At 39.1% G+C, this 27,999-nt stretch overlaps 3 protein-coding genes and 1 long non-coding RNA gene across 6 annotated transcripts in view; 2 read left to right on the forward strand and 2 right to left on the reverse strand.

Moving 5' to 3' along the window:
• Positions 1-968: 968 nt before the first annotated feature.
• On the reverse strand, positions 969-4,315 carry rpain (RPA interacting protein). Its single transcript, XM_086055936.1, has 7 exons — positions 4,133-4,315; positions 3,854-4,045; positions 3,691-3,763; positions 2,730-2,841; positions 2,584-2,647; positions 1,567-1,707; positions 969-1,230 (listed from the first exon to the last, which is right to left on the reverse strand). Exons 1-7 carry the CDS (start codon positions 4,235-4,237, stop codon positions 1,201-1,203), a joined length of 717 nt encoding a protein of 238 aa, XP_085912062.1. The 5' UTR covers positions 4,238-4,315; the 3' UTR covers positions 969-1,200.
• Positions 4,316-7,193: 2,878 nt separating this feature from the next.
• On the forward strand, positions 7,194-16,979 carry LOC147134803 (cyclin-dependent kinase 5 activator 1-like). Its single transcript, XM_086055073.1, has 3 exons — positions 7,194-7,645; positions 10,086-10,706; positions 12,356-16,979. Exons 2-3 carry the CDS (start codon positions 10,191-10,193, stop codon positions 12,845-12,847), a joined length of 1,008 nt encoding a protein of 335 aa, XP_085911199.1. The 5' UTR covers positions 7,194-7,645; positions 10,086-10,190; the 3' UTR covers positions 12,848-16,979.
• On the reverse strand, positions 11,997-27,981 carry LOC147134804 (uncharacterized). Its single transcript, XR_015090070.1, has 3 exons — positions 27,641-27,981; positions 21,890-21,986; positions 11,997-12,784 (listed from the first exon to the last, which is right to left on the reverse strand). It is a non-coding gene; the product is annotated as an uncharacterized LOC147134804 (long non-coding RNA).
• The window catches only part of LOC147134805 (vesicle-fusing ATPase), a 33,564-nt gene continuing 23,973 nt past the window's right edge, over positions 18,409-27,999 (forward strand). Inside the window, exon 1 of one of the 3 annotated variants that reach the window (XM_086055072.1) lies at positions 18,409-18,562. In XM_086055072.1, coding sequence (XP_085911198.1) covers positions 18,551-18,562 — 12 coding nt within the window. In that variant the 5' untranslated portion in view covers positions 18,409-18,550. The remainder of the gene's footprint in view (positions 18,563-27,999) is intronic. The other 2 variants (XM_086055070.1, XM_086055071.1) reach the window with 2 other exon arrangements.

A 27,999-nucleotide genomic window follows, 5' to 3' on the forward strand; every position in this document is an offset into this window, starting at 1 on the left:
AGTTTTTAAAAAAAAAATATTATTATTTTTTTTTTAATCAGAGATGCAACTTTTCTAGATTTTTTTTTTGCATCGATTCTGAATCTACACTCGTTTTTTTCTTTGGCTCATCAGATTTTCATAATAATGATAATACAACATAATATGGAGTGCACCTGTAGGTTCAGCTGTTGGTGTATTTTTTCCCTGAAACGTCATAGTTATAAATTATAACACATGGTAAAAATCTTTATTGCACAAGATTTTATATGTCAAATATAAAAACAAAAACAAAAAATATCTCCAAATCCTGATGTGCTTGAAAAAGACATTTTTTAAAAATCTGCTTCAAAAATGTTTTTGATAATCCATTAATCATTTAGACATCTAAATTCTTCTCCTGACAGATATCTTTGGACAATGAGACCCCTCTGATGCTGTGGAAGCTCTCTGCTGACCATGACTTGTGCTGAGATATGACTATAAAAATGTCAGGAAATGCCCACTTTGAACATCTGAACTTTAAGTGGAAACACCGTACATTATGGCAGGTGTGCGTCGACCCCCATATACCAGGTTCTTGAATTTGATTGGTTAATTGTGAATACAGCCACATTCCTACTGTAGTTAGGAGAGGGTGTGCATACGTCTGCAACCATATCAGTTACTTTTTACTTCCTCTCTCTACTTTCTGTACAGGTCACATTCATGGTGGGAAAACAGTTTGTAATTATTTATCTTGGTCTCATTTTCATATAAATCTGGCATTTAAACAGGGGTGTGTAAACATTTTATATGTATCCACTGTACATGCAGTGTTTGGAGTAATTGGGTAGGAATATTTGATGTTATTTTTATGTTATTTAAGTTTAAGTGCAAAAGTATAAACCATCCAAAAACAAAATTCAATAGTGACACAAAGTCTATTGACATCACAAAGTAAAAAAAAAAAAAAAACATTTTGAGAAATGACACGATGTACTCCAAACTATTGTATATTGTACTGTTTATTAGCTAAGAAAATATGCATCCTATACATGTCTATCTATTGTACAAAGGGGTATATATCCCAAATTCTCTTCCTTAAACTTCACATTGTGTTATATGACATTTTGTGAAACTTAATACAAACTACTTCTGAATTAAGTATAAAAATAACCTTTATTTAAACAATGATTTACATGAGTACAAATAGAAATCTTTCTTTTATGGTTTTCCAAGTCATAGGACGATGGAGAGGTAGTCACAAACCTGAAAGCAGAGTAAACAGAAAATGTGAAAAACCATATTGTCCATCTCTAATACATGGAGTGTTTTTCATACAAATATTAACTGCAATTATGACTTCACTACTGCATTAGTGTGGTCACTTATAGAAACCACGGTGTTCAGCCCTGAGAACAAAATGAGGTTACGTCAGTGTCGTAAAACGGAATTCCATTCTAATTAGAGGACCCTTTGAAGCTATATGTTACTGTACAGCAATCAGGTTACTATGGTCAAGTGAATTAAGCTGCAGAAATCGGGTAGGAAACAGGAAAAAGAAGCACCATCTGTACTGAAGATGTTTAGAACCCAGTGATGTACCTTGCAGGTTAATAGTAGGTTGGGAGAGGAGGTTGCATTTGATACTAATGAAAAAACAGGGTTGTAGGAGCAGTCTTCCATGTGCTGCGTAACTCTGGATTCTAGAAGATTCCGCAGGACATCTGCGGTGATGTTCTTCATCTAAAGCCAGTGTACAACATAACACAATTTCAGAAAAAATGCCATCTCTTTTTTCTTAAATTTACAGTCTTCAAGAAATGCACAAACATTTCTTCATTAATCTGTTCATGTTTGTTAAGATTGCCTCAAATGATTTTTGGTGTTTTTAGGCACACCATATTAAATCGGTGTAATATCAATGAACGGGTCTATTTAAAAAAAAAAAAAAAATCAAGCATAAGGCGCACCGGGTTATAAGGTACATTATCTTTGTATGTTAAAAAATTAAAAAAAAAAAAAGTTTGCTTGTCAATCTGGTGACCAGTGGTTGTGTTATCACTTTGGCTAATGCTAGATGCTATCTTCATTGACAGTTCAACAGCTGTAAACAAGTCAATTAATTAACATTATTCAACCTTTTTTGCTCGGTCGCAGCAGCTTTTGGAAGCTGGCTGTGTCGTTTACCTCACACGGGTTACACATTGTAACACGAAACGCGCAGCCAGAAACGCTCAGCTAGCGTTCGGTCGGATTGGAGAATTAGGCTAGTAGGACTTCATTTCCCATTATTCTAAAACATGGAACCAGGAAGTAGTTCTTGTTACGGTATGACGAAAACATGTACGCTTGCTGGCAATTAGATGCTGATGAGAATGAGAACGCGAAAGTAATCGGAAGGAATTTGAATTAAAGACAAACTGAAAAGCTGACATCCATCCATACATAAGGCACACCACATTATATGGCTGATTTTGTGAAAATTAAAGGATTTTAACCTTTATGGTCCGAATAATACGTATAATAATGTGAATAGTAGTATTAATCTTTTGATCTTGGTAATCATGTTAACCATTTGCCAAAGATTGAAATTTGTTTTGTTTTTTTAACTCTACAGACCTTTGTATTTATGTACAGTCCACATGGGCAGGAGATGAAATGGCTGTTGATGTTCAAGTAGCTCCTAGCAAACACAAGACTAGGGTCAGTGCTCAAAAACTCCCAAAGTCCTTAACGTTCAACAAGCACAATCATGTTGTACTTACGTGTGGCACATGGGACAAATAACATGAGCCTCTTCCATCCCTTCCACAAGAGACGATATGTACTGCTGCTCGAATTGTTGGTTTCTCTCATACTCTTCAATAATAGACATTTCTGAAGTATAAGGGGAAACATACAGGACACAATTGAAATAGAAACACCCCAAAAGATATGTTAAAAAAATAACTTTCAGTTTCCTTTCAGAATCAGTATTTTCTATGGAATACTCTATTGTTGCAAACATATTAAATGAATTAAAAGAATTCAACCACGGGTGAGTATAAAGCGTGATATACTGTACATGCAGTCAAATTTGAGAATTTTCCCTCTCGTGATCACATTCAGCAAAAACAAAAAATAATAATAATTAATGCAGTTGGCGAGGAGGATATATTATGAGGATGTTGTAAATAGTTATAGAAAATAATAAATAGGACAAGGCATGCCTGTCTAGTAGAGCTGCAACGATTAATCGACAACTAATTCATTATCAAATTATTCATTCGTGCATTATTCAATTACTATTTTTGATAATCAAGTAATCTTTTAGCCCCCTTGTTTAAAATCAGCATGTCAACAGTAAATCTTTAGATTTCTGAAGTCCTCCATGAAAATAGACTGATAATCTTGGTGTTGAATTATTAAAATAAAACATTTTCAAACATCTGCTTTTTCTTTGGAAAACAGTCTACATTTTTTAGTACAGTACTGCATGTTACCTGTGCATTTGCAGGCATTTTTTGTTACGTTGCTACATCCATGGCCAATGTTCTTTTTTTTGGACCATTTTTTTCCTCCTTGGATGTTGGCTACCACTGCTAAAATTGATTACGCCCTCAGTTGAACATTTAATGCAAAGATTATAATTATTAATAAATATAATGTATTCAGTTGGGGGTGGCTTGAGCCATTATTTTAGAAATGTGAAGATGTGCATGTTCTCTTGCGTCTGCAACACATTACCATGAGACAGGAGCTCCTGCTGGATTTCCTCTAAAGCTGACAGTTCATCATAGTCCTTCATAACGTTGTACATCTGTTTAGAAAGACGTCACGGTTTAACAATGTGCAATTTGGAGGTCATTGTTATTAGAGAGGGGACACTCGTCCAACAAGAAGGGCGTACCTCCGCAATGCCGTCCGGGCCCCACAAGGACGGCAATCGCCGATCATCTGACTGCAGAGCGGTCCATTCCTCCTCCATGACCTCTTGGACGAGGAGGGCGGTTGCGGGGTCGCCGCACTTGGGGCCCTCACCCATTTTGCGATATTGGTCAAGCAACCTCGACCGGCTACCCTTGAGCCTCTCTACACAGCGCTATTAAAAACAGAGCGTGAAAATAGAAGAACACAGTTTATTCGCGATGCAACTTTTCGTCTGCCAAGTAACGCGTTAATACACCACCTTGCGGTATGTTTCTCTCCATGGTGGGGTTGTCCCTTTATAAAGGGAGCGATGTCTCTGCAAAGACTCCATTTCATAAGCACAAATCCAAATCAAAGTGACCATACGAAGCTTGTCACTAGAATAAAACTCCCGCTGAAACAAACCCGAACCGGTTTTAAGACTGTAGCGTGACCCGGAAGTGCTGGTACGTGTGGCATTGTGGGACATGAAGTTAATGTCCGACGTAGGAAAATTTGCGTTTTTTGTATGAGCCCTGGAAGGAAAATGAAGTCCGATGAAGAAGTTTCGTGGATAAAAAAGAAGTATTGAGGAGAGAGTCATTTTAGTAATGTCATCTTTTTGTTGTTGTTGTTGTCGTCAGAATTAAAGTAATGCGGAGAGAGTAATTTTAATGATGTCATCTTTTTTTTTAATTGTCCAGAATAGTGTTACTGCTACGAAAAATACGTATTTTTGTAGATTAAAGTCGTATTACAGGATATTACATGCAACTTTACAAAGATAAACGTATGCCTATTATAGGATGGATCACGTTGAGGATCTTTTCAAGTTATCGCAGGAAGACGTTATGTTATGTTATGTTATGTTATGTTATGTTATGTTATGTTATGTTATGTTATGTTATGTTATGTTATGTTATGTTATTTTGTTATGTCATCTACAAATGTCATATAACAAATGTATACTGTATTCCTGTAATATTACAACTATTTCCCTTACTTAACGTTTGTCCAGATATAAATAAATTCTAGTTTATTGAGGTCCTCAAACTCTGCCTTTTGACCACGATGACCATATGTCCAAGGCAGTGGTTCTCAAACATTTCATACCAAGTTCCATCTGGAAAAAAATAAATAAATCAAATAAAAATTCAACATATAAACATAGCTCTCCAAAAGCCACCACAATGACCACAATGACGTTACATAACAATCCAATTAAAATGTACTGCACATAAAAGTTAAATACAAATTGCACCTAAATAAATGTTTAAAAACTAACAGTTCTTACATATTAAATACAAATGCATTAAACATTTCAAATTAAATCAAACTAAAGTGTACTTGGGCAGTAATTCTACCAAGATAGCCTGCATACCACTAGTGGTCCTCTTACCACACTTTGACAACCACTGGTCTGTGTTTTTGTGAACGTGACTCCTAAGTGGCAAGTGGAATTATTTTCTTCTAAAACACTTTGTGAAATTGACAAATGGTTTAATGTAACAGACTCTCTTTGAATGTCCAAAAAAAAAAAACTAGTATTTTGTTGTTGTCCTGTGAAAAACACTTCTCTCCAATTTTGGAAACTTTTTTTATTTTTCACATTAATGTGATGTCTGTAACGTGGAAACACCATTTATGTAAAAATAAGAAAATGAAAAAAAAATGGAGATAAGTGTTTTTCACATGACAGTAACGATATAAATTGTTTTGCTCTTACTAAAAACAGGTCATACCAAAGACATACATATTAAAATTGATGGACAGACAATAACACAAGAAAGTTCTACCAAATTTTGGGGAATAAACCTAGCTTGATGAATCACAAACATTTTATTTTTGTATTTTTCCTTCATATTGATATTCTTGCAAAAAAAATCTCAAAATATGTGGGCTCTTTATGATTTTGAGATATTTTCTTCCACCTTCAATACTCCTTACATTATACAATACTGTATTCGAACCCAATCTGCATTACTGCGATGCCATTTGGTACAACATCTTTCCTGGCTTCACAAAAAATCTCCAAGCTGTGCAAAAGAAAGTGGTACATATTTTTTACCTGTTCTGACTATAATGCCCACTCTTCATCACCATGGAATATTGAGATTCCCAGAGCTCACTATTTACCATAACCCAAGTTTAATGTATCAAGTCATTAATAATTTGAAGCCTGACCTCAGCGAGTTTATTCCAGTTAGCTCCTCTCTGGACACAACACCAGGAATAAAGACGTCATCACGGGGAAGAAACGAAGGCTTAAAACAACTATCTTAAGTGTTGTGTGTTATGGCCCACAGATCAGGAACCATCTTGATCATCACCTCAAAATAATTTCCCCCCATCTTTAAGAGGAAAGTAAAAACTGAACTGAATTATTGACTAGATTAGCATCATGTTTGATTTTGTTTGCGACCTGTGATATTATTTTATTTATTTTGTCATTGTTGCTTTCTTTGTTTTTTGTCTAGGTATGTAATAAAATGTCCCGCAACCCCCCAATTTTAAGTAGCTTCTGTGGCGTGTCTCTTTCACGTGATTGTATGGAGAACCTCAGACTGCCTTTATGGTGGTAAATGTGCAACTGCAATATTTGACATGTGAATAAATTGAATTGAATTGAAAACAATTGAACGGCACGGTGGTCGACTGGTTAGCACGTCCGCCTCACAGTTCAGAGGTCGTGGGTTCGATCCCGGCTCCGGCCTCCCTGTGTGGAGTTTGCATGTTCTCCCCGTGCCTGCGTGGGTTTTCTCCGGGCACTCCGGTTTCCTCCCACATTCCATAAACATGCATGGTAAGTTGATTGGATACTCTAAATTGGCCCTAGGTGTGATTGTGAGTGCGGATGTTTGTCTCTGTGTGCCCTGCGATTGGCTGGCAACCAGTTCAGGGTGTCCCCCGCCTACTGCCCGAAGACAGCTGGGATAGGCTCCAGCACGCCCCGTGACCCTTGTGAGGAGAAGCGGTACAGATAATGGATGGATGGATGGATGAAAACAATTGTGGCATATATCTGATCGGCTGGGTCAGCACCTCGGACAGCGAATGGGTTGTGATAGGCTGGAGCCAGTGGACTGCCAATTACTTCATTCGCCAGGCTGCCACACAGACATGAGTCGGCGGCGGAAGCAGCGGTAGCAGCAGCAGCATCCTCTCTGCAGCCAATCAAAAGGCGGCATTCGCCTCCTCCATCCAACCCGAATAACTGTACACTCCCGCATCAAAGCAGTCTCTCTCTCTCTCTGTCTCTCTGTCTCTCTCTCTGTTTCTCTCTCTCTCTCTCTCTCTCTCTCTCTCTCTCTCTCTCTCTCTCTCTCTCTCTCTCCCACGATTGCAAGGGTAGACACTCATGTTTATTTTGGGAATTTGTAGAGGCCATTTTCTCCTTGTTTCTTTGTGTTTTACGCATTTTTGCCCACATTTTACATTTTCATTTCGCTTTTGCGCTCCCTACGCGATGTGATGATCTGAGGCCATTAATAACCGTGAACGTGTAGATTTTCGGGTCTCAATGGACGACATTTTCCAAATCCCAGCACATCTCGCTGTTCTGTTTCGAGCATTTGCATTCCCTTGAGCACAACGTTAAGATTTTGTTTTAGAGATGAAATAGGTGGGAAGTAGTAGCCCAAGGGGACGAGACAGAATTTGGGCCTGTAGCGTCGGGGCTTTTCACGGACTGGATCACGGCGAGTTGCGTGAAAAGCGAACAGAAGGTCTGGGATTTCTGCAAGGTGGTCACAAGGCTCCATGGATCTTGCAATAGGAGTCCAATAGTTACCAGGTAGGAAAGCAATACGATTTCTTTTTCATCATATTGCAACAGCTCAATAACATAAGCAACAATACACCCAATAATCGACCTTTAATTCAACAATATGAAAACAGCAATACAAAATTCAGACTCTTTTAGGTACGCATACGGTGCAAGTGTACATTTCTTCTCGCAAAAAAAAAACGCACATGAATAATTCAAATGAAATTATTGCGGAGCTATTCTTATATATTATGTATGTATGACACAACGTGATGCTTCTGCATGCATTGTGCTAAAAGAGGAGGCGGGGGTGTCTTGTTTTCAAGGCTTCCATTTTGAAGCTAAGATGGATGCTTGCGCACATTTTCTTTCTCATGCGTCCGTGGCCGAGCTTGATTCTTATATAATACCGATGAGCTATGCAGGCCTGTGCTATGGTAAACTGAGCCACGATAGATAGCATAGGCTACCGCATCAACCTTGAAGTACAAATGGATTAAAATCAAATGGGAATGTGTTTTATGGATTTCACTTGTATGCGGCTTAATCATAAAAATCCATGCATCCATTTTCTATACGTTTATCCTGGGCAAAAGGCAGACAACATCCACCCTGGACTGATCACCAGTCAACCACAGACAGACAGACAACCATTTCCTTTCACAGTTGCATGTCACTGACTGGAATGGAAGCTTGACTCCACAGTGATCTTTTTATTTATTCATTTATTTATTTATCTATATCAAACAGTAGACTCACATTTGACCTCCTCACCCACGCACATACACTGTCCTTGTGACAGAATGCCATCCAATTATGCAGCCATATAAGTAGGTCCTATTTACATAAAAAATAATAGCTTCACTGGCGGTATAGTGGTTTGCTCAGTGCATTTTGACAAATTCTAATGGCTTAAGGACTGTTGCTCATTCACATCTAAAATGTCTATGGTTAGCCTTATCATGGTCTCCAGTGAAATGCAATCATTTGACTTCAGTGACTATAAAATGTCTTTTTACTTTATATCTTCATTGTGTGGAGCTGAGCCAAGTGTTACATGCAGTTAACCACGCATTTTGAATTAACGTGAATATTAACTTGGTCAAGAAGCAACTATTAGATGGAAATGACAGGAAAAATTGTGAATGTTATTTTATATTACATGCTTATTAATACCCTAAAGTGATGCAAATGCTTGTGTTTCTTCGAACATGTCAGGGATGTGAAAAATGTTCCAAATGTATATAATGCTTATGCTGCATATAGTATTTCTATGATATTTTGGGGGGTAAATTTCTACCAGACCACAAAATTCAGAGGGTGATTTGGCGCCTTGCTCAAGTACACCTCGGCGATAGTGAGGAAGCTTACTAGAATTTCATCAACAAACACATGACTTTTTTTTCTCAGTGGTGAAGCGGTGACCTTATCTGATGTTTTTATGAATGAATTCCCTCATGTTCAGAACATAACGCCAATAATCTCTAATAGCATAATATCTCTAATAACAAGTGACAATTTGACCAATACCTCAAACTATTCATCCATTTTTTGGATCAAGGTGGACTACACCCTGAATTGTCCGCCATTCAATCACAGGGGACCAACAGAGACAGCTAACCATTCAAACTTACATTCACCAACACTCTTAAAACTGCTGTCTAAATAGTAACCCAAATTGGGTGAAATAGCTAACCTGGGACTGGTTCCAAAAAGGACAGAACCAATATTGGGCTTTTATATTCAGCGCATTGGGTTAAGGATTTGACTTAGCACGCTGGGTCAAGATTTTGATCCAACAAGGGGGAAAAACTACCCATACTGATGAGTTAAATCTAACAAGAAATGGATTACTAGGTTGTCATTATAATGTAACTGTGGTCATAAATAATACACATTTTATTCAATTTAATTAATTTCAATTTCAGTACCCAATATACAGTAATTGTCCAAAATGGTGAGTAGCTTCACCCCACTCAAATCCAAGCTTCAACCCAATCTAGTGTGTCAAAATAATGAACCCAACCTTGGGTAAAAGCATGAGTTTAACAGTAAGTGGAACTGTGCGGTAAACACGAATAGGCTGTACAGGAGTACCCCTGTGTAGTTACATTAACAATATACACAAATAAGAATATACAGAATACTGTATATAAATAAAACATTACAGGGCATGAATTACAGTATTCTCTTTGGTGTTGTAATTTAAATAAAGAACATGTAGGGTATTCTTTTTACTTGATTATTCTGGTGGGGCTGGAGGTTGCTCAGTTGTCATGGTAACTATGAGAGCATGAATACCAGTGGAAACAGCTATCCACTGTCGGGAGCCAATCTGAGCTAAATATTGGGATTTCACAGCTCAGAGGGGAAAATATCGGATTGCTCTTTTGTGAGTGTTTTCACATGTATTTATATTTATTGTCTGCATTGTAAATGTCTTATAATAAGAATTCTTTCTTCACAGATTCACTGAGGCGAGACACTTTGGTTCTTTTCCAAACACGGAGGTTTCCCCTCACTGCTCCACACCACCAGTGCTCTGTCACTCTGCTGACCCTCGCCAGGCATTATGGGTACAGTGCTGTCCCTCTCGCCCAGCTACCGCAAGGCAGCCTTGTTCGAAGATGGCCCCGCAACAGTGGGTCACTACACGGCAGTCCAGAACAGCAAGAACGCTAAAGATGCTGCAGCAGCTGCTGCCAAATCCCTCAAACGCCCCTCCATCATCAGTGTGCTGCCATGGAAACGAATCGTGGCCGTATCAGCGAAGAGGAAGGGTTCCAAGAAGCTGCAGTCCGACGGCGGCGACGGTGGGAAAGGATGCTCACCTGACGCCGATGTCGTCATCACCTCGAATTCAGCTTCGAACAGCTTGAAGCTGAAGAAGTCCCAATCCTGTGCAAATCTCTCATCTTACTCTTCCGGCCAGGATCCCTCGGCCACCACCTTGACTACCTCCTCCCACCTCCCCACTTCCAAGACCCTCATTAACGTAGCTACTGTCGCTGCCAAAAAGAATTCCCTAACTGGCTCCGGGATCCAGCCCTCGACTGCAGTTGGTACACCAAAGCGTGTCATTGTTCAGGTAACGCTTTTGCATTACAATTTATTCTCGGAGTGGGGACTGATACTTTTAACAGTCCTATAACTTATTCATAAAATATTGGAGGCAAAAGCTGCTACCTCAAAACAGCAATCCGTTGCCACGGCCACAGAGATGCTATAAGACTACACACGCATGCGTTCTGGGTGTATTACATGTCGCCGCTTAACAGAACCGGATCTTCATGGAAAATGGTGCGTTGATGTACTTAATATGTATATTTATGGATAGACTTCAGTGATTCCCAACCACTGTACCATGACACCGCAGTGCGCTGAGAAAATGTATCCAATTTCACTTGATTAGGGAGAAATGTATTTATTTACTTTTATTTATCTATGCCGGCAACGTAGCATGACAGGCAAAAACAATTCAATGCTCTTCCATAAGATGGTAGAAGGTACAATAAGCCTGTGAATAGAACTGTTGTCATGTATACAACAGAACACAAGCCTTGGATCAGGAAAGGCATGTAGTATTTGGAACAAATATATGGAACAAAGCATAACATCAATAAATAATTATCTTATTACAGTTATAAATGTTTTTTTCTTTGCTTTTTTTCCACATTGAGTGTAAAGTGTTGAGGTCATAAATTCCCAACAGCATGTTTATGACTTCCCAGCAGTTTGAATGTATTATGTGTCCAGTCAGACGGCATTGGTGTCATACCTGGTGCTTCTAAAAAAAAAAAATAAAAAAAAATAACCCTTGTGCTTCTCACAGCCTCTATAGCACAAGTTTCAACCAGATCACAGTATCACTTAATATGGCCCACTAAAGAAAATCGGGTGCATCTACTTCATGTTTTTTGCTAAACTTAATTTTTCTTTTCATTTGTAAAATCTGCACGAAAATTGCAATGTTTCATTACTTTAAAAGCAGACTGGATCACAAACATTGTTTTCACCAAATCATTCCTTAACATAAATTGAACAATAGTTGTTTACTGAAAGGGGGAGTCAATCCGCGAAATTTATTTTCAATAATATGTTCTATGCAGGCCCACTGGTTAAAACACGGCATTCTGATTAATATTGCGTTTATGGATTATGAGTTAAGAAGTAAAATACACCCATTTTTGTCCATCTAAAGTGGCGGACATTTTGCCACTTGCTGTCGACTGAAAATGACATCACAGTTGCCCAGGGCTCAGATAACAACCAATCATGGCTCATCTTCAGAAAACAGGTGAGCCGTGATTGGTCATTACCTGAGCCCTGAGCAACTGTGATGTCATTTTCAGTCGACAGAAGCGACAAAATGGCTGTACCCTGAGATGGCTAAAAACGGGCGGATTAACTCTTACTCCACAAACGCAAAATTGATCTGAATGCCCTGTTTAGACTAGTGAAGGCCCAGAGAACATATTATTGCAATGAATTTTTCTGGGTTGACTTCCGCTTTAAATATGCCCATACATCAATATTCCATTACTTATGATGTAAAATCCAAGGAAGTTGTTAGCAATATATGAATCAATTGCAGGGGCAAATGTGAATAAGTATGAGGATAATTATGATAATTTGTGTGTTACCTTTTCTCCGGCGAACACAATGTGTTTTATTTATCACATACCCATTTCTAAATTGTTGAATTCCCTTTCCCCCTGTCCTTATCTGACCCCTCAGGCCTCCACCAGCGAGCTGATGCGCAGCCTGGGCGAATTCCTGTGCCGCCGTTGCTACCGCCTGAAGCGTCTCTCGCCGACCGATCCCGTGCTGTGGCTGCGCAGCGTCGACCGCTCCCTCCTCCTTCAGGGTTGGCAGGATCAGGGCTTCATCACTCCGGCCAACGTGGTCTTCCTCTACATGTTGTGCCGCGACGTGGTCTCCGCCGAGGTGGCCTCGGAGCGCGAGCTGCAGGCCTCGCTGCTCACATGCCTCTACCTGTCCTACTCCTACATGGGCAACGAGATCTCCTACCCGTTGAAGCCCTTCTTGGTCGAGGCCGAGAAGGAGGCCTTTTGGGACCGCTGCCTGGAGATCATCAACCGCATGAGCGGCAAGATGCTCCAGATCAACACCGACCCGCACTTCTTCACCCAGGTGTTTGCCGACCTGAAGAATGAGAGCAAGAAAGAAGAGGAGAAGACCAAACTCTTTATAGGCCTTGACCGATAAAAGGACGTGAAAAGGTGGGGGGAAGAAAAGATGGATGTGCGAACTGCGGGATTTGATATGATGAGGACAGGTGGAATACTGTAATGCAGTCTAAAGCTACTTTGAAACAACGGTGTTGTCTGGCGTCTCTAATGTTTTATGATACTGTTCACGAGTCGCTTATTAAGAACGAGGAAGCACCAAAAAACAAATCTTGCCTTGTGTGTTAAACCTATTTTGACTATTATGATTACTCTCATAACTGATTGGTGAATCTAATTGTCCCTGATGACTTCTGTGATGGTTGATACCTAAATAGATCCAAGGTAAAAATCATACTTTTTATTATGTGTAACTGGCCAAAATGATTGCTAAATTTGATATTAGCAAAGACGTTACAGGCTCAGGTCATGCATAAGCTGTTTCTCGTATGTTGTTTGAAGGAGAAAAAAATGGCAGCTGGTGATCCCGTTGAAGAGTCACTGATAGTGTTTTTCTCTTCAGGTAAAAGGTTAGAAATGCCAGACAACACTCATTTATCTAAGTAAGGACGAATAATATAAACATAAAAGATACAGGATATTGATACCACATTGCATGAGCTCACATCATACAGTATGTCATTGCACATGACCACCTGCTTACTGCCAACTCCACTTAACCTTATTCCTATTCTCATGCATAGGCTTATTGCACTCATCAACACTGGCTCTGAGGCCTGCTGTTGAAACTTTCAAAGCATACGATCCAAATACATATCCATAGTGAATATAATAATGGTGGCGCCATTTATAAGGTACAGTTCTTAAAAACAAATTTGTTAATAGGCAAAGCTGCTTGGAATTTATACAGCAAGAGCACACATCATTAGTCAGAAAACGACCCAGCAGTAAATGTTTACAAAAAAAAAAAAACGTAACAGAATGCAATAGAATCCTCCAATGCATATCCGGAATGGGGTTTTATTTGATAACTCCCCATCCACCTGCACTTTCTCCCTATAGGTCCATATTGGTGCTGTCTTGAATGACAACAGGAAAGAAAGGGTTTAAAATGTTATAGAAAAGTGTGAAAGGTAAGGTAAACCACTGGCCTGTTTGAGCGTCAGCTAACACTTGTTTGAAGTGGAAATGTGAGCCAATTTTCCTAAATGCTGCCACCACTTTATTGGCACTGAAAGCAAAACTAGCCCTTATTCTATGTGTATCCATTTCTAGCCTACATAGCCAGCATAAAAGACTGGATGTGGATGCAGATTCAAGTCAAACATTTTGTGTGTGTGTGCGTGTGCGTGTGTGGCAGGGGCGACGGTCAGGTTGCTTTGTCATTTTTGTGCACGAACAATTAAGCTTTGGGGCAAGTAAAAAGCCTAATCCATAGCATACTTATATTCACCGTAGTACATCTCAATAACAATATAGCCAAACTGTGAAGCCATTATTGTTTCATGATGCCAGAACTGGACATTCCGTCTATGTGACGGACCGGTCCGTCTATCCGCCACTGATGGACGCCCGTTTTGCTGATGGTTGAGGAATGATGGGAAACATTTTAGAATAGACGGATTAAGTATAGACGGAATACTTAGTCCGTTCGTCTGCAGTCCGTCATTGGTCTATTTTGCACGGTGAGCCTTTGATGGCCGTGTGGAGCGCTTCCAAAGTGAATCACTATTTCAGTTCAAACATCCTCCTGCGAGGGGGCGCGAGTGAAATTTTAGTCAGCCTCGCCGACGGACGGCCGTTTAAAATTAGAGGCGGACCGGCCTATAGAGGGGTACTATTTTTTTCCCCCGGAAAAAAACGGTGAATGACGGACGACGGAACACACTGCAGACGAATGATGAATAACGCACCCTCAGTTTTTAGCAAAATGCCCAGCTCTGCATGATGCATCCCTTTTATACAGTCTGTGCTCCAGACACTAACGTACATCAACTGCACAAATTCACTCTCTGAACTTCACTCATTCATTAAATTGCATGTGTGCTTGTATAGTTTCATAGGCATGCTGCTTTTGACTGGGCATTTGCAGAGCACAAGGTCCAAATAATAGACTCCTGGTTACGACATCTGGTGGCTATTCGACCTGCTAATGAACAAAATGTGTGAAAATGTTGCGATAGCCCCGTCACTGCTGAAGAGCTGCACATACATTAGTATTTCAAAAGGGCTCTCGCTGTGCTTGGTTCTGTGGTAATGAGAGAACACTTATAAAGAATCATGTTACATGCGTAAGGCTCATAATCACTCCAGTTAAAAGGCCGGCTACATAATCATGTTGAGGGAGAGACAAAATATTCCCGTCTGGATTTATTTCCATCACTACAATTAGCGTTGACATGTAAACAAATGTATTTTTCAAACAAAACATCTTGTGTAATATAACTCTCAAGATACACTATTCAATATGAAATCATGAAGAAAAATCAGCCTGCTCAAAGACACTGTAATCTCAATGAAACACATTTGAAATTTGTAAACGATGAAAAGTTGAGACCCAAATGGAAATCTTGACAGATGATTGCTGTGCATTAATCTACAAAATTTGAACCCTATTTGAAGCATTCAGCTTTGTCTGCGGTTATTCACAAGAACATGGACATGTATAAAAACAAAAACACCACAGGATGCCATGCCCATTTCCATCAATGCTTTCTCCATATTGCAAGTGACGGATGTTTTCGCTCTAATTTTGTATTCTGGTGATAACGGATTGACCATGCTGTAAAGACAATGTAGCCCAGATCCAGAATCTGACCCCATGTGACATATTATGCATATGAGAATGACTCCATGATGAACACACTTGTTTACATGACCTTCCTCTCCGGTTTCTGATGGATTGAATGGAAAGTTGCATTTCTTTAAATCACAGCAGTTTAGGTGACATAATGAGACAAAGTACAGTAGATTGGGCAGATTTATATAAATGCAGGTTTGTTGATATATTCGATTCTGACTACTAGAAATGGTAAAGCGAAAAGGATTGAAAATGTGAATCAGTATTTTTCTACATTATACAGTTATTCCATTATCATTCAAAGTTTGAAATATAGTAATAAAATAAGAGCCACATCTTGTGAAGATTTTCTACACCTCAATTTGAAATGACCTAATTTCTCTTGATGTTTGATATCTTGGTCTGGAGCTGTCTGCAGTATTCTTGTATGATAGAAAATATGCAAATAGGATATCTATTGAGTTACGTGAAAGCATATACAGTGATATCACACTAATGAAACAGTAAATAAGCAAAGCAGCATTTCAACTACGGTGTGAGAAAATGAAGCTACGTGCTCAAGTGGCGTAAGCTTGAATTATTTCCACAAGGTTCGTTTTTCAAATGAAATGTTGGATTTACTGTCAATGGTGCAGCCCAGTGACCATAAAAGCGAGAGAACACCATCACCACTATTAGCCTCGAATCTGTTAGTGTCTACAAATGGCTTCACACAAGCTGTCTTTGCTGGATCACATATGGCATGGCTGTGGTTTATAGGAGAGCAAATGAATACAACCTTGAACATATTCTTTTTCTTTTTAAATATATTCAGACAGGTGACTAGTCAGGTCTGCTGTGGATTTAGAGTCAAGTGTCAGGCACTTACTCTAGTTGGAAATGTTCTCCAGCACATATGCATACAGAAATGATTATTTTGTGCCATGCAGATATTGGAAAGAGTTGATGGTGATGTGCAAACAATGCTGAGGAACTTCTTCGCTATTTTTTCTTCGAACTGATTCCACCTGCTTTGGTCCAACCAGTAATTAAATGATGAAAGACACAAAGAAAGGCAACCTTTCAAGGACACTGATGGATCTTCTGAGAGGACTGCCCTTGGGACAGAAGACTTGGTTGATGCCCCTCCCACTCCTCCCAGTCACGTTTCATCAAATATGTGCCATATTTTATCTTGCAACATGTACAAGACAAAAACTATTGTGTAATGATGATGATAGACAATGTTTTTTTTTCTTCCATTTGTGAACCATATTGTGCAACAAGAATCTTTGTTCAAGTTTAAGGCTACTAGTGTTACTAGAATACTGATGCTGCAGTCTGTTACTATGTGGATGTATGAATATGTATGCAAGAAAGAACAAAGGGATCATCTGTTACAGGTACTTTGTATAAAAAAATTTACAAGTAATTTGGTTTGTACTCATTTAATACTGTGTGTTCATAATCTACTGTATTTGTTATATTTTAAGTATACAAGAACAGTCATCTATCCATCCAGCCTATCCCAGCTGACTTTTACAAACCCCAATTCTAATTCAATTAGAACCTTGTGTAAAATGGAAATAAAAACAGAATACAATTATTTGGAAATTATTTTCAATCTATATTAAATTGAATACAATAAAGACAAAATAATGTTTAAACAGATGAACAATTTAATGTGATCCCAGCAACACATCTCAAAAGAGCTGCAGGGACAGGGACAACAAAAGACTGGGAAAGTTAAAAAATGCTAAAAAAAAAACAAAACAAAAAAAAAAACCGAAAATCCCTCTTTTTTTAAAATAAAAAAAAAACTATTTGGTATCACCTTTATGTTTAATTCAATACAATACAGCTATTTATATAGCACATTAATAACAGCTACAGCTGTAACAACTTGTAACACTGTTACTGAAACCTTTTTAGCCATCTAGAGGAAAAAGTGAGCTTCATGACTCAGCAGCCATGACAAATCAAACTCAGACCCAAGTGAAGTATTATACTTACAAGAAAAATATACAATACCAGAATGGATTTACAACCCTGTTACTTACAGTTAACCCCTGCATACTTGTGGTTCGGCAGCCGCTGATTTGCACATTTATAGATTTTTTTTTGTTATGTGTTTAGATTTTGGGGGGAGGTTGGAGGATTTCGGTGTTCATCGTAAATTACACGCAAATTTTCGCTATTCACGGGTCGATAGCGGAGGTTGACTCTACACAACAGACAATAAATATCTCATAAAAGTGTTACTTTGATGCTTGATCTGGATGAATCAATGTGTCGGTCTTTCTTGAAAACAACACAAAATTAAATATAAATGTTGGTGTCTAAATGTTCCTCCAATTCTCCAATGAGCCTGAATCTATTAACAACAAGGCATAGGCTATTTGATACATAAATAAAACAAAACGCTTCAAGACACATGGACGAGTGTTGAAATCGCGTTGCTGTCCGTGGTGCTGATGCAGCCACTGTGACTGACGTCGATTATTAACATGCAACATAAACATATTCAAAGGGAATAAAAATAAATTTAAAAAAATGACACATAGCACAACAAATTCAAATATATTGCGATCGACCGCCGTAAGCATGAGCATTGTCATGTTTTATTTCACGTTCTATATCTAAATGTAGCTGCTTGAATCAGGCCACTTTTCAACAAAGTATTCGTAGTGTTATGCATTTGAAAACACGTTTATTCCCCTGCTTTATTTATTTGTGTATTTATTTTAAAATACGCGTTTGACCTGCACACGTGAGTGTGTTTCCACGTCATACAAACCCGATCAAGTAGGCTGTACCAGTGCACGTGAGCTAATGTGACACAAACCCAGTGTGCAAGCTTCCGGTTGATTCAGCCAATCGGAGAAGAGTGCGCTACGTCTTATAAAGCCATCTGCTGACAAGCCTCCCTGCTTATGTCCCCCTCTCCTATGAACCTGTTCCGACCACTACTACTGCATCACTGATCCACCACAAACCGTGAAAATGGCGGCCCGGGTAAGAAAAACCAACATTATATTGTTATATATGGCGTTTTTAGACGAACGAACGCTTCCTTCGTGGTTTCTAGATCAAAAAAATAGGCAGCAAAATGTCGGACTATAGCTCGCGCCGACTATCTTGAATGCAGCCAACCGAATGTCATAGCGAGTGGTATTTGTATTTATTTATTTAATTTGTCTCGATGCTGCAGCCTCACACGCGTGCTTGCGATGTGCGAGACATATTCGCCACGCGTGTATAATCAGTCAAAATTCAGCAGAACCCCGTCAAAGCAGGAGTGTGGCTGCTTAATCCCGGGTGCTGCTTGCCCTTGAGCCGACGCTGCTGCGTAAAAAGCGGTCACTGATAATAAACTCCCCTTCCACTGGCGGCGCATCTAATATAACGGTGTGCATCATTCTAGTGTGTGTGTACCTCGATAATGTCTTGCAGTGTGTTGTAAGGCCGTCTGATAATATGCTGACAATATTGTTCAGACTATTGTCTTCATTCTGCAGTCGTTTCACGAGCACAGGAAACGCGTTTGAGGGGCGTAGTTGTGCAAAGACTTTAGCCCATGTTTACCTTATGTGCTGTCAGGTAACAGGATATCTCAATACAAGCTGTGTGTATTATTCAGAATGGTATTATTATGGCATGGTGGTTGTTTTCTTATGGATAGACTACATAGTTGGCTCTTGTAGCATGTTGATGGTTTCATGCAAAAAGCAGGTCAAGCTTGCATTGTCAGTTGTATATTTTTGGGTCAAATTGGTCTAATGATTGAGATATTATGGTTAGGTATACTGTCTTCAACAAAACAGTCCAGTGGGGTTCTGGTTTCAAATCTTGGCTCTGGGCCCTCCTGTCTGGGATTTGCATGTGCTTACCATGTTTGTATGAGTTTTCTACAGGTATTACGGCGTCATACCATTATTCCGAAATGATGCATGCTAGAGAAATTCAAAACTGTACATTGTCTGTATGATAGTCTTCGTGACCATAGTAAGGATAAGTGGTACAGACAATTGCCTATGGCTTGAAATGATTTAATTTTTTAGATTAGGGGTCTCCAGGTCCAGTCTTCGTGAGCCCCTATCCAGCCTGTTGATACCCTGTTCCAACACACCTGACTCAAAGGATCAACTCACCAGCAAGCTTTGCATAAGCTCGATAATGATCCTGATCATTTGAATCAGGTGCGAGGAACAGGGTAACATATACGTAAAACAGGCTGGATAGGGGCTCATGAGGACCGGACTTGGAGACCTCTGGTGTAGATGCTAGGGCTCGGGCTTGCTTATGTCATTCAAACATATTTTAGTGTAGCTTACACCGGCTAATGGCAGAACCGAGGATGATTAGTCTCTTTGGTTCCATTTTAAATCCATCCCAGTTGTGTTGTATTAGCCTCATCCTACCTAGTGTTAAGGTAGTTCATCCCTCAGGTAATTGGCACAGGGTTAACTTTTACCTCCTGATATTGAGGCATCGTGTCCATTTCAACTTTAATAAACCAAACATGGTTTCCTGCTCTTTAAACGACTATTGGTCTTCCCTCCCTGATTCATTGTCACTCGCCAAAGTATGTGAGGTTTTAAAAACCTGCATCCTATCTGTGTCCCACAAGGTGCTAATAGTGTTAGCATTATACAGCAAACTTGCATGCCTTTTCCAATTTTAGAAAATTAAACATGAATCATGGCAATTCCTTACATATCACACCTGCATGCTGCATACGCTAGAAACAATGACAGTGATAAGTGAACTCAGTCAATTGATTTGCTGATGTTAAATTTTGTCGTCACCCATTAAAATGCACAGACATCCCTTCTTGTCTTATATGCTGCTCCGAAGAAGTCTTATTAAAATAGTCATGCGCAATATAGAGTATATTTAAGGTAAGACTGGGTGGGTTATCTTTCTTCCTGCAGAACATAAGATTGCGACTTTGCCGTGTCAGAACAACCCGACAGCTTGGTTGTGGTACAGCATCAACATGAGCTCGATACCATCATCAATTCATTGAAACACGTCTTTTAAAATGTACAAAGCCTGAAAGCAAAACCAAGAGGCAACATCTTAACTTCGACTACACATATATGTATTAATTCACATTTGCATTTCAACTGAATTTTGTTTGTATAATTTTGCTTATTTTTTGTATATTCAAGTACCTTTTGAAAAAGAATTCTGAAAAGAATGTTTATGTAAGTGGAAGTCAGCTAATATATTTCAGTGTGTATGTTTGTGGAAAGAGATGATGGTCATCCAGTGTGAGTCAAAATGGCTAGCAGCCACCGCTGACACACACAAGCACTAACGCACGTACGCACACACACCCGGTGGCATCCCCCCACTTTGTTTTCGTACGTGCTGTTGCTGGGCATACTGTGGCTTGCCAGTCAGTCACAAAACCAATTCCACTGGTGGCGCATTTTAAAAGTAAAGTATCGGTCGATTGCTTTTATAAATTGATTTCTATAGTCAAGTATGGTCATGCTAGCCACTCACATTGTTGATTAATTTAAATTTCTGCATGCTAAAATGCAGAGCTGGGCATTTCACTAAAAATTAAGCATCCGTTATTCATCATCCATCTGCAGCGTGGGTACCCTTTCGTCGTCCTTCATTCTTCTTTTTTATGAGGGGGGGAAAAAAAAATTCAGCATCTATTATTAAACGGGATCCCCAACACTAGTTAAAACAAGGCATTCTGATTAATATTGCGTTTGTGGAATAATAAGAGTTAATCCACCCATTTTTAGCCATCTCTGGGGGTGGCCATTTTGTCACTTCTGTCAACTGAAAATAACATCACAGTTGCTCAGGGCTCAGGTAACGACCAATCTTCTTCTGGTTATAAATTAAAGTCAAACAACAATTCCCTGTTGCCAAGTCAGCTGCTCCTCAGGAGCCGTCATCTTTCCAAGGCTTACTTGCTTGGAATAATACATTTCCTCACTGAAGGAAAGCCTATAAATCAGTTTTCAAATTTGATGGAAGACAGGTAAAAACGGCAATGAATCATTTCTTGTTTGTCTGCTTTTTACCGGCAAGCATGTGTGCAGAAATATTACGGAATACTCAATTCTCCTTCTGTAACTGTTATTGATTCACACTTTATGATTGAATCCGTGATAATCAGTGTACCCCGCTGGCATTTTAAGGTGAGTGTGGATGATGGCCAGATTCCAGCTGAAGTGACCATGCTTGCATTAAGTCCACCAGGGTCTCATAAACCATCAGATTAGACAACAGTAAAGCACCTAAAGGCATGTAAACACTGCTAAGGGTTAATAATAGTCTTAGTCTTTCAAGCTATTCATATAGAGATCTTACCATGTTGCTTGGTACAGATTCTCAGCAAAAGTATCCATCCATTTCATTTTCTGCTTCTTCTCACTGGGTTTGGAGCCTGAACTGGAGCCGATCCCAGCTGACAATTGAAAGAATTATTAATAATATGTGTTATATTTTTTTGGGGCGGCACGGTGGTCGACTGGTTAGCACGTCCGCCTCACAGTTCAGAGGTTGTGGGTTCGATCCCGGCTCCGGCCTCCCTGTGTGGAGTTTGCATGTTCTCCCCGTGCCTGCGTGGGTTTTCTCCGGGCACTCCGGTTTCCTCCCACATTCCAAAAACAGGCATGGTAAGTTGATTGGACTCTCTAAATTGCCCCTAGGTGTGATTGTGAGTGCGGATGTTTGTCTCTGTGTGCCCTGCGATTGGCTGGCAACCAATTCAGGGTGTCCCCTGCCTACTGCCCAAAGACAGCTGGGATAGGCTCCAGCACGCCCCGCGACCCTTGTGAGGAGAAGCGGTACAGATAATGGATGGATGGATATTTTTTTGGATGGGGATAATTAAATTGAACAATTACTTACTTTATTATGCTATCCCCGGTACGTTCATATTCATCTCACGCAGATAAAGTGATGCAGGTGTTATTGGGTGGACATTTTGTTGTAAATTCTTGCTAAATTTGAGGGCTGACAGATAAATGAATGAAAAAAACTGAAAAAAAGATTCAATAGTGTGGACCCCCAGCCAGCAGCGAGAGCTTTGTTAAGTGGATTACTAGTGCGTGTCTGCCGTTGCTTGCACAGCTTGTTGCCCAGAGACTGAATGTAGGCTAGTGTTGGGAACTGATAAGAGTGATAATGAATTCATTTTCACCTGCCCCTAGTCAACCTTTGCCAGCTTGAGCTGATGGCATCATGGACAAACTATAATAAATGTGATCAGGCAAGTAATTATGTCCATATTTTGTGTTGCAGCAAATATGCGAGCTGCAAATGTGCCCTAGAGTCAGCGGGATGCTTCCCTCCTAAATTTTCGAATCCACAATTGTCTTCCTCAGCTCCGATGTTGGTTTGACCACTCACTCAATCTATTTTATGGCCAAGAGATGAATTGTGGATGCTTTAGACTTTTAGGATGCTGATGTTGGCTACATTTACCAAGCACATCTCAAACCCCAAGCAACTAATCCACTTTATTTTTTTTTTTCTTTGGCAAACTTGGACTCATTGTTCTGCTTGTATTCTTGAAATATGTTTGTTCCATCAGTGCACTCAGATACATCCAGCCATCTAATCATCTATAGCACTTGTCTTCATTAGGGTCGCGCAAGAGTTTGAGCCTATCACAGTTGACTTTGGGTGAGAGGAGGGGAACACCCACAACCAGGCAATCACGGGGCACATATAGACAAATAACCACTCATTCACTCTTATTGACAATTTTAACTTTTCGATCAACCTAAAAGCATATATTTGGAATGCCTTACTAGAAACAACACATGGTGCCCTCGGGGGCGCCAGGTAGCCCCCAAGGGCCACATGAGTAGTCCACGGGCCTGTTCTAAAAATAGCTCAACAGTGATGGGACAATTGTGATTTCCCAGGAAAGTTGTAGTTGTGAATATTTGAAAATGTGAACCCCGTCTGATATTCATAGAAATAAAATGTTTCATTATAGATATTTATGTTTTCCTAAATATTACGAGAACTTATCAACATTATCATTCGCATAAATGAATACCATCAATTGCTAATCATAGCATATAATAAAAACTACAGCCTGACTCATATGGACTTTTAGCCTGATGCTGTTACCAATATTTGGCAGAGTAAAATTCCAATAACCAATTAATCAGCCGATTAATAAAAAAAATAAATGAATAACTTATTTTTGCTTACTTAGTCCTTTAGTATTTGTTCAACTTTACGACAGAGAAAAAAAAATGCAAAAATTTGATGATTTTCTGCCTATTTTGGTGGGGCAGGTGTTTGTACATAAATATCTTTATCTTTTCTTTTCGTGTGTTAATATGTACAAAAATAAATAAATAAAATTCTGTATCCTATATATATATATATACACATTCAATTTTTTATTCAACTTTATATATATATTGGATGATTATTGATTATAAATAGGTCAGGCCCTAATACAATTATTGAAATAAATTTCAATACATTTCTTATATCAGGAGCGTGTATCAAACTGGTAGCCCTTTGCATGAATCAGTTCCCAAGAAGTAGCTCTCAGCTTCAAAAAGGTTGTTGACCCGTGATGTAGTGGGTGTGCTAGTGCACCCTCCTCATTCTACTCTTGCGCAGACATGTCTTACAGTCGTGGAAAAATGTCACTACTAAGAAATTTATACCATACTGTACAATTGTGTACAATTTAGGACAAAGAGGGTCCTAGTACATGGACAATTCCATGCACTAGTAGGATATGGTTTAAATAAAAATGTTATGTGAGGCCTGTGAGTTGTTTTTGTTTTATGCTCATCACTTTGTTACAGCTGTGGCTGTTGTTAACGTGCTCTATAAATAAAGGTGAGTTGAGTTGAGACCTTGGGTTAGTTGAGGTAGCATCAGCCCAGTTTATGCTGATTGCAACCAATTAAACACCCCATTGTGTCCCATTTGCTTTAAGACTCATTAACGAACAATCTGTTTGACAGAATTAAGATAATTGACTGATTGATAATTATATCCATCCTTAGTTGAGTTTATTTGTGGTATCGCTGCTGAGAAACTGTTTCCTCACTTCACAGGCGTTGTCGTTTTCTTGTTTCCTTTTGAAACTTTTAAGGAGACATATTGTGCCTTTTTCACAATTTACAACAGTTTCCCGGTGTCTGTGACATGATTTCATGAAAACTCTCCTAGGATCTCATGCATATTAGCCAGAGTTCCCCCCACCTCATATACTAATGAGCCAATTGCTAGTACAGCTGATGTTTTGTTAAATCAGTATGGATCACTCTCAGATATGTTTTGGGGGGAAAAACAGACAGATAACCAAAGCGTAATAACCAAGTAAAGTTTTTCTTAGCTCCACGCTTGATGGGTGAATACAGTAAGTGCCAGCATCCCATTCATTTATTTACAATTAAACACTTAATTGTCCTTAATATGTCCCCCTTTAAATGTTGTTTTTCTGGAAGATAAGAGAAAGTTATTGGCAGCTTGCAAGCCAGGCCAATATTTGAAATATGCTTTCATCAATAAGGTCTTCATAGTCAATGTGAGGGAGTGAGTATATTTGTGCGAACCAGACCTATAACTATATTTAAACAGCCCGTTTGCTATCAGGCTGCAGCACCACACAAAAGTAACACACTGTTTTCCCTCACAAACAATACCACATTAGAGCACACACTCACTGAGTAGACACACAAAGGACAAACAGAATGGAGACAGACACAAACAAACAGGTACACAGTTGTGTTTCTGTGCTTCTGTGTCTGTTGTTATGTTTTGGTATATCAAATGCAAGCTGATGGAGTTCTGCTCTAATTTACCATCCACCGAACTATTTTAGCCATCTGAAGATCGTGACATCCGTAACTTATAATTTTGTAGTACAAATATGTCCGGCAAGTATTATAAAAGAATAATATTTTTGAAGGAGGAGGATCATTTTTGCAGCCTCAATAACATCCAATGAAATATGGATAAATAGCATACAATGATGGATGAGGGGTGAAACATCAATAGTGAAATATATTGCATCGTCATCTCTTACGGTGCAGTATTGATACATCAGCATCCATTATTGATTTGTTGCTGTCAGATGTTCAAGTATATGTCATTGCACACTTAACAACTTGCACACTTAATGCTTGTATATGAATGTACAAAATTAATGGAATTATGTTAGTTTACGTTTATTTACCTTTGAAAGCAGTGAGAAACATCAACTAGAGACTCGTGACTTGTTTCTTTCTGTACTTGTCCTGAAGCTTAAGTCCACTTGGACATTTACCATTTCATGTTTCCATAAAAGAATCACAATCAAGAATCAGACAATATTTAATGTAAATTAAGCATTTTATATGCATAATCTGCAGCAAGAATATTTTTCAAAATATCATTTTTTGGGTATAATATGGTTATTGTGATGTGGTTACTTTGCAATTCCCATTCCTGTGATGGACAATAAAAAAATATTTATGCATCCACCTTAAAACAGTTGAGTTAAAAATACCACAATTTTTGGTCAAAAATGGACCGATCCACTAATTGGGTCAATTTGTTTTATTTTTAACCCAACTGTTTTTAGATTGTCCACTTCTCCCAGAAAACTGTAGCAAGTACAAATTAATCAGTATTTATCTTCATTAATTTTGTAGGTGTTGGAATAACACAAAAATAAGCAGAGGAAAAAAAAGCCAAATCGTATCATTCCATACAGAACTCCCAAAATGGACTCGACAAAATTATTGGCACACTCAACTTAATAGCCCACCCTTTGGTAAATAAATACATTTAAAAAACATTCACTTTACCACAGGTAAGTTTAGTTACAAATTTAAGGAGCGTGGCATGCTTGCAATACATTTAGTATTTCTTAAAATTTTGATAAGGATAATTTTGCCCTCTGAATCTTATTTATCATACTCAAAATAGAATACTGTAGGACAACAATTCCCATCCACTGCACCACAGTATATTTAGCTATTAAAGCACACTGCTCCACCCTGATCCTGCAGCATTGATTGTCGGTGCAGACATGTGGCTGGATCCTCCCATGAGGATCAGCTCGATGAATAATTCAGTGGAATGTTTTGGAGTTATGTTTGGAATGAGCAAGAGGAGGTGATGAGAGGGACCACTTTACTGGTATGCTTGCAGCCCACCATTACTACAGAACATATACTTGCCTCAAATAGAGTGAAATGAACTCAAAGAGCAACATTAGACACTCGTGCGTGTGAAAATTATAAGTAGTAGTTAATAGCAGATTTGATACTTGTAGAAATTGTGGTTGAAAAACAAAAAGGAGGCAGAATATTGGTGTGTGTGATTGCAGTTTAGTTACTGAATGAAGCCTTGCTGAGCGTGATATTGATGGCACTGATTGAGGAATAGCAGATGCGAATAAACGAGATAATTAAAAATATATCAGTGTGGAACACTGCCTAGACATTTTCCAGAACTGCTCATCATGCTTTCAGTCTAGTAGGACTGAAAGTGAAAGTAAATAGGAAAGAATTTAACTTAAGGTTTACTTTGTTTACCTCTTGGTCCCACAGACCACAATGATATTGTCCCACATTGTAACGCGGCCCCAAAAACGCTCAGCTCGTTTTTAGTCTGACCGCAGCATTCGGCTATTACGACTACATTTCCCATGATTCTTAGACACGAAAGCCGGAAGTAGTTCTAGTTCAGGTATGACAAAAACATGTAGGCGTGCCACCGTTTGGATGCGAATGAGAATGTGAATGTTAAAGTAAATAGGTAGGAATTTGAATTAAAGATGAACTGAAAAGCCGACTTCGATACATAAGGCACATTGCCAATTTTTGAGAAAATGAAATGATTTCAAGCACGTCTTATAGCAGGAGTGTTCAATCCTGTTTCTCGGGGGCCGGTGTCCTGCTTGTTTTCCATCCCTCCCTGCTACAGAAATTCACCAAAGGTCTGCAGAAGCTGGATAACGATCCTGATCATTTGAATCAGGTGTGTGCTGCAGCAGGGACAGATAGAAAACAGGTAGGACACCGGCCCCCGGGGGACAGGATTGAAGACCCCTGTCTTACAGTCTGAAAAATATGGTACAGTACTTACAACAGTGTCCCTCCATAATGTCTTCCTTGTGCCTCGGACTCCTTGAGTCTCCTGTTAACAGTATGTTTCTCCCAGCTTGTAATAATGGGTAGACCACAAAACATGCTTGCTTCCTTAATGCTAATAGTCCCAAGCATTGCATTGATCTTTTGCATTAATGTCAGAGCAATTAGAAAGCAAATTCAGCCACTCTTTTTTTTTTTTTTGCCTTTGTGTACCAGTCAGACTTGGTTCTGCGAATTTACATATTTATCATCTGTCATCAGTAAAAACATTCCATTTAATATTCAAGGTGGTCAGCACAGCAAAGAAACACAGAATGGCTGTTTTCTCCATTAAAATGTGACACCTTCCGCTGA

The sequence above is a fragment of the Filicampus tigris genome, chromosome 16 (assembly GCF_054856515.1).
Source record: "Filicampus tigris isolate MCC_2025a chromosome 16, RoL_Ftig_1.0, whole genome shotgun sequence".
Taxonomy (NCBI): domain Eukaryota; kingdom Metazoa; phylum Chordata; class Actinopteri; order Syngnathiformes; family Syngnathidae; genus Filicampus; species Filicampus tigris.

What these genes read in the sequence shown, in the direction of transcription:
- LOC147134803 (XM_086055073.1), top strand. Translation starts at nt 10,191, where the DNA reads ATGGGTACAGTGCTGTCCCTCTCGCCCAGCTACCGCAAGGCAGCCTTG. An exon ending in CAAAGCGTGTCATTGTTCAG is followed by an intron (nt 10,707 to 12,355) that starts GTAACGCTTTTG and finishes CTGACCCCTCAG; the next exon opens with GCCTCCACCAGCGAGCTGAT.
- rpain (XM_086055936.1), bottom strand. Translation starts at nt 4,237, where the DNA reads ATGGTCACTTTGATTTGGATTTGTGCTTATGAAATGGAGTCTTTGCAG. An exon ending in GCCCGGACGGCATTGCGGAG is followed by an intron (nt 3,764 to 3,853) that starts GTACGCCCTTCT and finishes CTTTCTAAACAG; the next exon opens with ATGTACAACGTTATGAAGGA. An exon ending in GCAGGAGCTCCTGTCTCATG is followed by an intron (nt 2,842 to 3,690) that starts GTAATGTGTTGC and finishes CTTATACTTCAG; the next exon opens with AAATGTCTATTATTGAAGAG.